This window comes from Hyaena hyaena, unplaced genomic scaffold, assembly GCF_003009895.1.
Source record: "Hyaena hyaena isolate Hyena2069 unplaced genomic scaffold, ASM300989v1 scaffold_63, whole genome shotgun sequence".
Taxonomy (NCBI): Eukaryota; Metazoa; Chordata; class Mammalia; order Carnivora; family Hyaenidae; genus Hyaena; species Hyaena hyaena.
This window is the reverse complement of record NW_024080695.1, coordinates 3,814,209-3,826,518: the sequence shown is the minus strand read 5'-3', so window position 1 is coordinate 3,826,518 and position 12,310 is coordinate 3,814,209. Positions and strand designations below refer to the sequence as shown.

The 12,310-nt window shown below is 53.3% G+C and overlaps 1 protein-coding gene across 2 annotated transcripts in view; it reads right to left on the bottom strand.

Annotated features, from left to right (window-relative positions):
- JAKMIP1 (janus kinase and microtubule interacting protein 1) overlaps window positions 1-12,310 on the bottom strand; it is a 127,560-nt gene that overhangs the window by 39,621 nt on the left and 75,629 nt on the right. For both annotated transcript variants that reach the window (XM_039232028.1, XM_039232029.1), the window contains 3 exons: window positions 9,450-9,596; window positions 8,445-8,585; window positions 6,624-6,683 (listed from right to left, as the gene is read on the bottom strand). In XM_039232028.1, the coding sequence (XP_039087959.1) occupies window positions 6,624-6,683; window positions 8,445-8,585; window positions 9,450-9,596 (348 nt within the window). The remainder of the gene's footprint in view (window positions 1-6,623; window positions 6,684-8,444; window positions 8,586-9,449; window positions 9,597-12,310) is intronic.

Sequence of the window (12,310 nt, the reverse complement as noted above, 5' to 3'; positions counted from 1 at the left end):
GGGAGATAATCCTAGAAATCAAGCTATCTGCAAACTGTTGGGTCAGGGAAAGCCTAAAGCCAATGTCTCCCCAGGCTGCCCCGCACCTGGGCCCTCAGGAAAACACAGAGACTGCCTTCGCCTGGCAAATGCATTCCTGGCTCCGTGAAACCCTGAGAGGTATCCCGTCCTGCTGGCTCCTGGACCTGGCAAGACCATCACCTCGGCCCAAGCTCCTCAGGAGTGGAGATACCCCTCTGTGCCCCGTCACCTGACATTCTGCTGAGCCCGGGTTGAAGGCAAGAGGGGAGGGGGGAGGGAGGGGCTGAGAGCTGCGTCAGCCCTGAGCTCGCCCGCAGGCCCCGGGCCACTTCAGACGGGACAGGATGCCTGATGAGCACCGCCTCTGCCTCACCCCAGCACCTGACCCGGGGAGCCAGACTGAGGAGCCCGGGCACAAGCCACAAAGGCAGGCCTGCCCCCCAGGTTGCCGGACAGACCGTGTGGCCCCAGTGCCTGCTGTCCGTGGAGACCTCGACCCCATTCAAGCCCAGCACCCTGAGCCCTCCGAGCACTGAGCCTCAGAAGAAGATGGGGAGACGGGCCACGTGCCGGGCCAGAAGGAGCAGAGGCTGAGGGAGCCCAGAGAAAGGGCCTGCCCCTGTGACGGTGAAGGCTCACGGGGGGAGGGAGGAAGGGGCAGGAGGCGGCGAGCAGAGGAGGCGATGGCGCCGGCCCAAGCTGGGGCCTGGAGATGAGGCCACACAGCAAGTCCAAGGGACTGGAGCAGGGTGTGATGATGGGATACAGCAGGAGGTGAGCAGGGCCGGGTCCCAAAGGCCTTGAGCGCCAGCCAAGGAGCCCCAACATCACAGACCAGGAAAGGGGGAGCCAGCGTGGGGTTCTTAGGAAGAAGGTGGCAGGGCCAGACCTGTGCCTCAACAAGAGGATTCTGGGAGCTGTGGAGGGAGGAACCTGCCGGAAGCAGGGGGGACAGTCAGGAAAGTGCTGCCGTGACCCCAGGACAAGCGGATCAGGGCCCGAAGGGACCGTGCAGCGATGGGAAAGCAGAGGCCGGTCAGGACGGGTCTGGGATCAGAGAGCCTCTGCTTCAAGCCCCCCCACACACACTGGCTAGAGGGCGCCTCCTCACACCAGGCAGGGGGCCCAGGGGTGTGCGCCAGACCCCCAGCCAGCTCTTCTCCGGAGCCCTCACTCCCAGTGTTGGGGTTTCCTGACTTTCTGTCTATTCCAGAGTCTTCAGGTGTGGCCTCGACGTCCCTTGGTCATTGCTCTGCCGGATGACGGGTCCCGGGCAGCCCCCTCCTCCTCCTGCTGCCCAGCCACATGCAGTGCTGCCCCAGGTCAGGACATGCGGGCGGAGTGCACGGCCGGGCTGCTCAGCGACCCGGGTGCGGCCCGGGCCACAGGCTCTTGTGTCTGCACAATTGTCCCCATGCTCTTCCCCCAGGAATCAAATCCAGAGTCCTATTATCAAAGGGCCCCACAAACCCAGCGGGCAACACCGAACAGCGCCCGGGGGCCCCTTGTGCTTCTGATGTAAGGCTCAGCCGGGCGGTGGAGGAGGGGACAGGCGACAGGGTCTCTCCCCAGCCCGAAGGGAGCAAGCCCTCGTCCCCTACAGGGAATGACACAGGCAGCAAAAGCCTGCAGCTGAGCGCCAGCCAACGGTGGGGAGCCGGACAGGCAGGAGGCCTGAAATGACTAACAGTCACTTAGTCTGAGTGACGGAGCCCCTGGGGGGAGGGGGAGGGGGTGCTGTGCGGGGGCCGCAGGCAGCCCCATAAACGAGGCACATGCGGCCCAGCCCCACCTCGCTCAGAGGCCCGCTGGTGCCAGAGCTGTGGGGGAGGACGGCCCAGGAGCAAAGTCGATGGAAATGACAATACAGGGGAAATGAGATTCCTCTGGGTACTTAGAAATGGAACGCGTGGCACATGATGACAAACGTCCAGGCGTCCCAGCCACAGAAGGTAGTGCACGCCGGCTTCTGTTCAAGGGCAGCAGCCGGCACCCCGTCCTTCCGACCACGAAGCAGCAGGCTTGGCCTTGGGGGTCAAGAGGTCAACCTTGGCTAGGCCCTAAGTGTCCAATGAGAATGGATATGGGAGCCACTGACCACGAGTGACCCACTGCTCAGGCATTAGCTGCTTCCTGGTAACAGCAGTCCCAGGGTCCGTACAGGGACCAGGGGACCGTGTACTCACGCCTGGGCCCTCAGAAGGGCGATTCTTCCCACGGCGCTTTGATATTTCTCAGCAAGCTTCCCAGCCTCTTGCAAAGCATGGCTACTGTCTACAGGCTTGGGGGCGCCTAGGCAGCTCAGTCGGTGAAGTGTCTGACTCTTGGTCTTGGTTCAGGTCATGATGCACAGTCATGAGATGAAGCTCTGAATCGGGCTCTGTGCTGAGCATGGAGCCTGCTTGGGATTCTCTCTCTCTCCGCCCCTCCCCCATAAACATTTCAAAAAATAATAAAGAGCATCAAGAGCTCCCCTCACTGTTACCTGAGATGGTCACTCTTTTGTAAAAAGAGGCCACAAAGTAGAACCAGGGAAATCAAGGGCAGGACCTGGGAATTTGCATGTGACAGGCCCTCTAAAGGGAAGCTATTGACTTAAGAGAAAGGGAGAAGGAGAAATCATAATCTAACTTGTGGATCCCTGATGACACACCAGGCACAGAGCCAGATGCTCTGTATAATCTTCTGGATGTGATGATCATGGTAAGAACCAGGAAACAGGCTCCCCAAGGTCAATGCCACAGAGCCAGGAGCTGGACCTGACCTTCACACGGCTACAGGCTATAGAATTTTTTAAACATTTATTTATTTTTGAGAGAGACAGACAGAGTGTGAGCAGGCGAGGAGCAGAGAGAGAGGGAGACACAGAATCTGAAGCAGGCTCCACGCTCTGAGCGGTCAACACAGAGCCCGAAGCAGGGCTTGAACTCATGAACGTGAGATCATGACCAGAGCCGAAGTCGGACGCTCAACTGACTGAGCCACCCAGGCGTCCCCTGCTTTAGAAGCTTTATGGGGTGTATAATGTGACAGTATGTCCAATTCTTCAATCAGACTGAACGCCTTTAGACCACTGCTGTTTCAACATACCCTGTGGTGAAAATGGCATTCGTGCATGTGACTGTCAACTGTGCAAAATGGTGCGTGTCTTCCATACAGCACAGGGGGCTGCGTGCTCCCCACCAAAACCTTCACAACCCCGATCCACAGGTCAGCTTCTGGGAATCTGTCCATGGGAACAAGCCAGGCCCTAGACACAGCTCCCTGGAGAGAAGGAGGCCACTGGGGTGGCATTTACAGAAGCAGAAAGTCCCGTCACTTAAAGCCACAGTCCGCACTTGGGGAATACAACACCAACTGGCCCAGGGAGAGCTGCCTACATAGCCACACACACTCTGGGGCAGTATGTAGAGCTGCCAAGAGCTGAAAGCAAACATCCCCGACACGGAACGGTAAACAGATTTATGGCCCAGCTCCTCAACGGATTACATAACCATAAAAATTTGTATTTATGATGACGGGTCATGACACAGGTAGATGCTATATAATAGAACATTAAGTAAAACACCAGGGAGCAGAAGTGTATTCTACAGTTATCGTCACATAATTAAGAAAGAAAAAGATGAGGCAGATCACGGGTTGGGGGTGGGGGAGGGGGTGCTTTAAAATGCCAGCATAGATTGCCGGGGAGGCCCGCAGGGTGACGCTTTGCTTATTTCTCAGATCATCTGTGGTGCTGTCATACTGCTTCCACAACAAAAGTGAATATTTAAAAATAAATGACTTGTGGGGTGCCTGAGCGGCTCAGTCCATTAAGCATCTGACTTCGGCTCAGGTTGTGATCTCACAGACTGTGAGTTTGAGCCCCAAGTCAGGCTCTGTGCTGACAGCTCGGAGCCTGGAGCCTGCTTCGGGTTCTATGTCTCCCTCTCTCTCTGCCCCTCCCCTGCTCATTTCTCTGTCTCTCTCTGTCTCTCAAAACTGAATAAACGTTAAAAAAATTTTTTTAATAAAAAATAAAATAAACATGTTGTGCCAAGCGACTTTCCTTTCTGAGTTTCTGATGTCAGTACGTATAGACATGTACCTTGCCCAACTCTACTTAATGGTGCAAGCATGGGCCTTGGAGTTCAGACTTGAATTTGAACCTCCCCCTTGCCAGTTCATGTTGTCTCTTTGAGCTATTTCTATACCCTATACCTACATGCTTCCTGTAACTGTCAGATGAAAAACACAACGCCAACCACACGGGGTTACGATAAGCATTAAATAACATGGTGTACGTGACCACTCAGCCAAGTGTCCAAACTCAGCCCACAGTATATTTCATTTGGGCCATAAAGTGTTCTATCAACATTCGCGCCAACATTTAAAATCTTTAGATATTTTTTTCAACTTCATAAAATAATCTTTTATGAACAAATGGACACAGAATAAGATGATAAAAGAATATCAGGGAGAAATTATTCACAACGTATTTAACATTAATAGTCCCCCTTCTTGGCGAGGTAGAGAGAAAGAGGTCGTTGCACTGATGGCTAGTGAGACTAAAAATGAGTAGGAAATTTTTAGACATGTTTGATATTATCTAGCTGAGTTTAAAATATGTACATCATTTGATTCCTTACCCTTTCCCTATGGGTCTATATTATAGAAAAACTTACATAAAAGATTCATTGAAGAATATTCGTCAGAGTATTTCTTCATAAAGGCAGATGGCTAAACAGGAATGACCTGGCATGATCAAGAAGGATGAAGCGTATCCCTAACTATACGAAGGAAAAACACTACAGCTCTCCTTGACCTTGGCCAAGCGCTTCCCCGACTCCACGAGGGAGGAAGAGTTGCTGAATACAGATCGCGTCATTCATTTCCGTTGCTGCCATAACAAATTACTACAAGCTTTACGACTTGAAACAACAGAATGTATTGTCTCAGTCCTGTAGGTCAGGGGTCCTGGTTCCCTATATTGGTTCTGTGTTTCGCTCTCACCCTGATTTATGGCCACAATCAAGCTGTTTGTCGTCGCTTCCAGAGGGCTTCCGGGAGCTTCCGGGAGCGGTCTGCTTCCAAGTTCACGCGGATTGTTTGCAGAGCCCAGACCCTCCAAGGACTGTTGCTGCCCTTTCCTTTGTTCCCGGGAGCCTCCCTGGCCCCCCTGCACCCCGAGTTCTTCCCAGGCTCTGAATCTCTCTGACGTCCTCCCCTGCTACTGCGTCCCTCCGCCTTCCTTTTCTGCCTTCCTCCAGCCTGGAAAGGCTCCTGTGAGGACACTGGGGCCACACAGATAATCCCTGCCTTAGGGTCACCTGCAGAGTAAACTTACATTGCAAAGTCCCCTTTCAGCAGTAACTAGATTAAAGCCTTTAGGTTTTATATAAAATACGGTGTTTGGGGTGAATTGGGTCTCCCCCTCCTCTGCCCAGAATGACATGTTGAAGCCCCACCCCTGGGACTCCAGCAAGGTCACGCAGCAGCACTTGGTTAACATGAGAGTCACAGCAGAAGAGGGGAGACCCCTGACCCCATAGGACCCTCGTCCTTATAGGAAGACGGTGACACCCTGGACGAATGGCCTCTGATGACCAAAGCAGAGGTTGGAGTCACGCAGCTGCAAGACAAGGAAAGCTAAAGAATGACGGGAAATCACCAGAAGCTAAAAGAGCCTAGGAAAGACTCCCCTGCCGGCCTCGGAGAGGGCACAGAGCTGCCGGCACCTTTATTCAGGACCTCCAGGCTCCAAAACTGTGAGACAAGATGCTTCTATTGTTCCAGGCCACCGGGTTTGGGGTCTGCAGCCCCAGGAAGCGAATGCACAAGGATCCCCCCTTCCCTCCAACAGCTGGACTATGTAGCACCACCTGCTGGTGCCCCCAGGCCCCACCACTGCCAGCTGCCACCCTGACACCAGAGGCACACACTGTGGCTGTTCCGTTGCACGCCCACACTGCCATTTTCTCCAGAGAACAGAATCCTCTACACCCAAATCTCTACTGAAAGATAAACCAGGAGGGGCGTCTAGTTCAATCGACCCACGTCTCTGTGTCAGTGCAAAAACGTTCACAGGTTTAAATGCAAACTCTTTTTTTTTTTTACACCTGCCCCAATTCGCTCTATTTATTCTAGCTTGGTCCCTGGGGCTACTGAATTCTCTCAGGCCTGTGCTGCCAGGACACCTGGGCATTATCTTTATAAAACCACATCTTCCCGAAAAGAACACGGGTCTGCGTTATTAAAAAAAAAAAAAAAAAAAGGTGCCCAAAGCTCCTGACTTTTCAGAATGGGATGTAAGATGTTATAAACCAAGCCTGAGCATGATTTAAATCCTTCAAAAGGTCTAAGTATTTATGCTTTTAATTTGGGACAAACAGCGCCTGAGGCCTGTAGACAGAATTCATCGGTGAGTTTTCCATGAATAAATTATAATCACGGGACCACGGCCATAACCGGTGCTCCGAGGGACGCAATAACAGCCCTTCCACCACCCAATGTGCAGACATGTGAGTGTCCCTGCCCTCGGGGCCCCTCGCGGATCGCTCGCGTTTCCCCTTCCCTGGGCCCGTGCAGGACACGGCAGGGCAGCCACACCCCTGCAGACTCACCTTGGGCGGCTTCAGACTTTTCCCGCGATGCCGTTTGGAGCGCAAGAGCCGTTCCCTCTCCTACAAGGAGACACCAGGGTTGGCATGATCAACCGGCCTCACATCACACCAGCCAACCCCACCGGCTCTCAAGCTGCATCTACCCGCGGCACCAGGCATGGGGCCGTCCGAGATCTGAGCACGCGCGTGACGGCTGCTTCCCAGAACCGCACGCTACAGAGCCACCCCGGTTACCCAAGTCCTTGACAGGATGTGGTAAAATGTCCCTTGAGAAAAGAAATACCCAACTTTGTCGATCCCGAAAGCCCCAGCCTGTCTGCGCTGTGAGACGGACGCCGTAAGGACCGCAGCCCAGGGCGAAGTAGCTTGCGGCTTTGAGCGCAGACAGAGCTGGGTCCAAATCCGCATGGGCCTCCTCCGAACCAAGTGACGCATTTTACCTCTCTGACTCTCAGGGTCTTCCTCTGCTATTCGGGGCTAGAACATGCACGCAGTGTGGCCCTGAGAAAGTAACAAGAGCCTGTGGCTGCCAGGTGGCCATGTCGTAGGAATGACATCTGGAGAGCAGGGGAGGGAGTGGCAGCCTTCCTCTCCGGGCAGCACCAGCATGTCTCTCCCTTCTAACGTAGCCCTGCTTTCCCCTTGGCGGCTGGGAATCCCGGAGACGAATCTGGTGTTTGGCTACAGCCCTTAAGGCCTACCCATCACCCCTCCTCGTCTCAATGGATGAAGCTGCCTTTATTTTTGTCCCTAGGCTTATTGGTTATTACTCCTCTTTCAACTTTATCATCATTTTTTGAAGGCATGTTTTCATCTTATGTTGTACCAAGTTTTTGTGTAATGAAGAAAGATGAGATGGTGGATGGATGGATGGATAGATGGGTAGAAGGAAGGAAGGAAGGAGAGGATGGACAGTTGGACAGACGGAAGGAAGGGTGGATGCATGGACAGACAGATGGAAGGAAGAAGGTATGGGAGAAAGGAGGGGAGGATGGATGAATGGACAGATGGATGGATGGACAGATGGATGGACAGACAGAAGGAAGAAGGGATGGAAGGAGGCAGGGAGGATGGGAAGATGGGAGCATGGATGGATGCAAAGATGGACAGAGGGACGGGAGGGAGAACGGACTGGTGGGCGGAAGGAAGGAGGGAGGGAGTTCAAGAGAGTGGAAGATAGGCCAGCAAAGTGAACTTGACATTTACAGTCAAAGCTGTTTCTAGAATTTTGATCACTGGCTCTTCTACTCTTTGAAGACCCGTGAATGGAGCCATCGCATTCCCTCTTGGGCATTAAGAACACACGCTGCTTCTAGGGTCCAACTAAAGCTAACAACGGATGCTCTCTCACTCGTGCCGAAGCTTTCACGGACAGGAAAAGGATTCTCTGGATATAACGCTCCGCCTACTAAGACATACTCATCTCCCCTTAATCTTGCACATGTACAGAGTCTCAGCGAGCCCTTCAAATTCTAGCCTGATTACAAGGTTCAGGCGTTCAAGTTCATGGTCTGCAATAACTAAGCTAAATAAAACAAACAAACAAAAACAGACTTCTCAGGAACAAATCGTGCCCACTGGGTCAAAGCCAGAAGACTTCTTAAAACGGATGCTGCTGCTTAGCAACAACAAACCAGGGAGAAGGGTTGAGAGAAAGAGTAGCCATGGAAACCGCATCCAGGCACCTGCGATGTCTTTTACACGATGTCGAGGCTGCTTGCTGGCTGAACTAAAGCAGCGCAGCCGGTGCGGGGACCTCAGTGAGGCAGCAGCGACGGCGCTCCTGACAGCCGGGCACGAGGCCACCAAGCACAAACATACCAGGGAGAGGTCGTCGATGACGTGCTGCTGCTCCAGAACCTGCAGCCGCAGGAACTCAATCTCCTGCTCATCCCGCGTCAGGCTCAGGTCGTTCAAGGAAGTGTGCCGCTTCAGGGACGCCTGCGCCGACAGCTTCTCTTTCTGCAGCCAGAGGGAGAGCGCACCGCAGGGCCCTCAGCCAGCAGCTTTGCCACAGCAGGAGCACCCAGCGGGGAGCTTGGGGACGCGGGGCACGAGGGATGACAGCCACGCAGTCCCCAAGCAGGAGGAGGGGGTATGCAAACCAGAAGCAAGCCCAAGGCTGCGAGAACGGGCTGAGCGGGGTGGCGGGAGGAGGTGGTGCCCCGGCGATGACGCCCCCTCACACCTGTGCCTGCAGGGGCGCAGGGAGGCGGCCACCCCAGCTTGCAGAGCGCGGCCTTCTTGCTAGAAATGGGGCGACTGACACTGCTTTGGACAGTGACCCTCAAACCTCTTCCACGAGCCATCAAATACAAGGCACCGCCCTGACAGCCAAGACCAAGAGCTGTTGTGGGAGCGAATGCGAAACTTCCTATGCAAAGCACCTGGGGCGAGAGTGGCCAGCGTTTTCCCACCCGAAGCATCTGCAAAGAGCTAAGTATCCTATAGGGACTTTCCATGCCACCACTCCATCCTCCGGGCAGCTCCGCAATTCTCATGTCTGCAGCCCCATTTTACAGATGAAGATAGCTGAGGCGCGGAGAGAACGAAGCTGTGTTGAGGCCACAGGGGCAGCAGAGGGCAGGGCTGAGGCGCAGACCCAGCTGCACGCACTGCCTGGCCCTCTCCCTGGAGGCACAGAGCCCTTGGCACACGTGCCCTTAAGACGCGGGACCAGGAGGGAGGGGTGTGGGCTGGGACCCCTCAAGAGCTTCCTGGAGGAGGCAGGGGTGGGTGGAGAATGTGGGCTGCGAGGGTCGGGGGCTGGGGAATCCCAGACGGAGACGCGAACCCAGGGCTGGTGGCCAGGGGCCCATGACTCGCCATTTCCACGTTTTCCCTCGTGAGGTTCTTGATCTTCTCCTCCATCCTCTGGATGCTCTGCAGCAAATCCTCATTCTTCTTGTTCATTCGCTTGTTCTTCTCCACAAGGGGCTTCAGCTGGACCTCCGTCTCTCGGGAGCGTTTCAGCTATGATCAGAAAGACACACGAGGCCACTGGCTTTAAGACCCAGTGGACTGCTGGCGTCAAACTGAGGGGGCCAGCAGGGGGCCAGCCGGGGACCGGGGCTGCCTCCGCTGGGGCCACATTTCCTGGATGGTACAGACCCCAGGAAGATCCCACACACACCTGGGTCCCAAACACGGTATCCCAACTGAGGTTCAGGGGGCCTTGGGTAAGGTGACAGGGGAGCCCCACGGACCTGTCCCGCAGCCCCCTGCTGGCACCTGACCTGTGCCATGTCCTACTGTCTGCACTTCCTTCACCTCTGGGCATAACCCCCCAGGGGCCACAGGTCACACGCATAAAGTTCAGGCCAGCGACCCCGCTGCTCCCGGCCACCACTCCTCCCCAAGTCCCGACCTCGCAGAAAGCTCCACCTTCTTGGGACAAAATCCTGGGCCCCCCTCTGTGCCGGGACATCCAACCTGAAGGGACTCCCTGGGTGTCTACAACTAAGGGGTCCTTCCAGTCTGTCCCGTGGGATCAGCGTTGGGGGAGCCCACAGAGCCTGGGCCGTGTGCTGGGGGCTGGCCCCAAAGGGATGGCACACGAGGGAGCCCGTCCAACGGACAGAGGAAGAGGGCAAAGATCGTAAAGGAGGTAAGAACACGGTGAGTCAAGTGCGGGCAGACGTTCCAAGCAGGGAAACGACGCGCCCAGAGGTTCAGAGTGGGTGAGAACATAGATTGTTCAGTGCAGTGGGAACCCAGAATGTGGGGTGCCGGGTGTAGAGGGTGGACACGGCAAGGCCCGGTTTAGGGGGCTGGAGAGCTCTATATTCGGCTCCTGCCCCAGCCCTTGAAGGCTTCGAAGCAGGAGCTCTCAGCGGTCAGGTCTGCCTTCTCGAACATGCTGTGGTAAGCCCTGCTGGGCTGGTTCAACCCTCACCACAACCCGAGGCGGGGCCCCATGCCCACTAAACAGAGAAACCGACGGCAAAGAGGTGGGGCGCCATGCTCGTGGCCACGCAGAAAGTGCTAGAGCCAAGAATCGAGCACAAAACTGACTGCAGATCCCTGATTTTGGTCACCTGGCTGTAAAGTTAAGATCAAACAGTCTGGTGGCATCCACTCGAATATAAAATGGACCTCTGAGGGGCACCCAGGGGACTCAGGCGGTTAAGCACCCAATTCTCGGTTTGGGCTCAGATCATGATCTCATGGTTTCGTGGGTTCGAGACTCGCATCGGGCTCTGCGTTGGCAGAGCCAAGCCTGCTTGGGATTCTCTCTCTCCCTCTCTGTCTGCCCCTCCCCACTTGCACTGTCTCTGTCTCTCTCAAAATTAATTAATAAACTTTATGGAAAAAAAAATAGACCTTTGACCCACACACTCCACTTCTGGAAATCCTCACAGGAATAAAGGTCTGAGGGATATAGACAGAAATGTATTTGGGGGGCATTTTATAACAGCAAAGAAACGTGAGCAGCCCAGAGACTCCAGTAGAGGAATGGGTGAATGAACCATGGTTCGTCCACACAGTGGGGCGTGAGCCTGAGCCGTGCACGGCCCAAATGAGAGCAGCTGTCTGCACACGCTGATGGCAGCACCGTAACTGATGAATCATGGGGGGAAAGCAAGTTGCAGACAAGGAAAGATATCCCATTTGTAACAGCAAAGTAACAACTAAAAGTCTCTTGGTGGGTGTCGATATGTTTACATCAGCTTTAAAACCATGTTAAGAAATACCTCAAACTGCTAATAGTAGCTATTTCATGACTTTAAGATCAAAGTGCTGGCTCACTGCTCGATTTTTGCTTTAAACACTTCAGGGTGCTCTGAATTGTTTTGCACAAGATACTTTTTTTTTTCTAATCTTCTCAGTAAACTTTTATCTAGTGCATGAAGGACTTTTTTCAGCTAATGAATATTTAAGTGAAAAGCGTACATCTGATATTAGACACATAGTCTGATTAAAGCCGTTTAAAAATATGCCTTTAAAAACACTTGATGGACAGAGTGCCTCAGTGGCTGAGACAGTTGAGCATCTGGCTCTTGATTTCAGTTCAGGTCATGATCTCATGGTTTGTAAGATTGAGCCCTTCTTCAGGCTCTGGACTGATAGCACAGAGCCTGCTGAGGATTCTCTCTCTCTCCCTCTCTCTGCCTCTCCTTTGCTCTCTTTCACTCTCTCTCAAAATAAATAAATAAAAACATTTGAAAAAAAATTTTTAAATTGCTCAAAGGAAATATATTTATTTCGATCCTGTCAAAATTACGAAAGGTGACACTTATTAACATTGTTCACCTCGCATGTTTTTCAAATACTATATAGATGCGCTGACTTTCAGAATAAAATTTAGAATCAACAGAAATATGACAAGGCATCTGTCAAAAAGCTTATGTACTGACTCCCATGTCATAAAAATCCACTTAGCTGTTTATCCAGCAAATTTACACATATTCAGGAAACTACTCTTTTTACTAGATTTATTTTTTTAAGTTTATTTATTTATTTTGAGAGAACATGATGCACAAGTGGGGGAGGGGCAGAGAAAGAGGAAATGGGTGCCCCAGGGATTTCTTTTTTTAACCCAGAGTCCCTGTTCATTATCTTTAAAATTAGAAACACAGTGAACTTTTGGGCACCTGGGTGGCTCAGTCGGTTAAGTGTCCAACTTCAGCTCAGGTCATGATCTCACGGTTCATGGGTTCGAGCCCCGAGTCAGGCTCTGTGCTGAC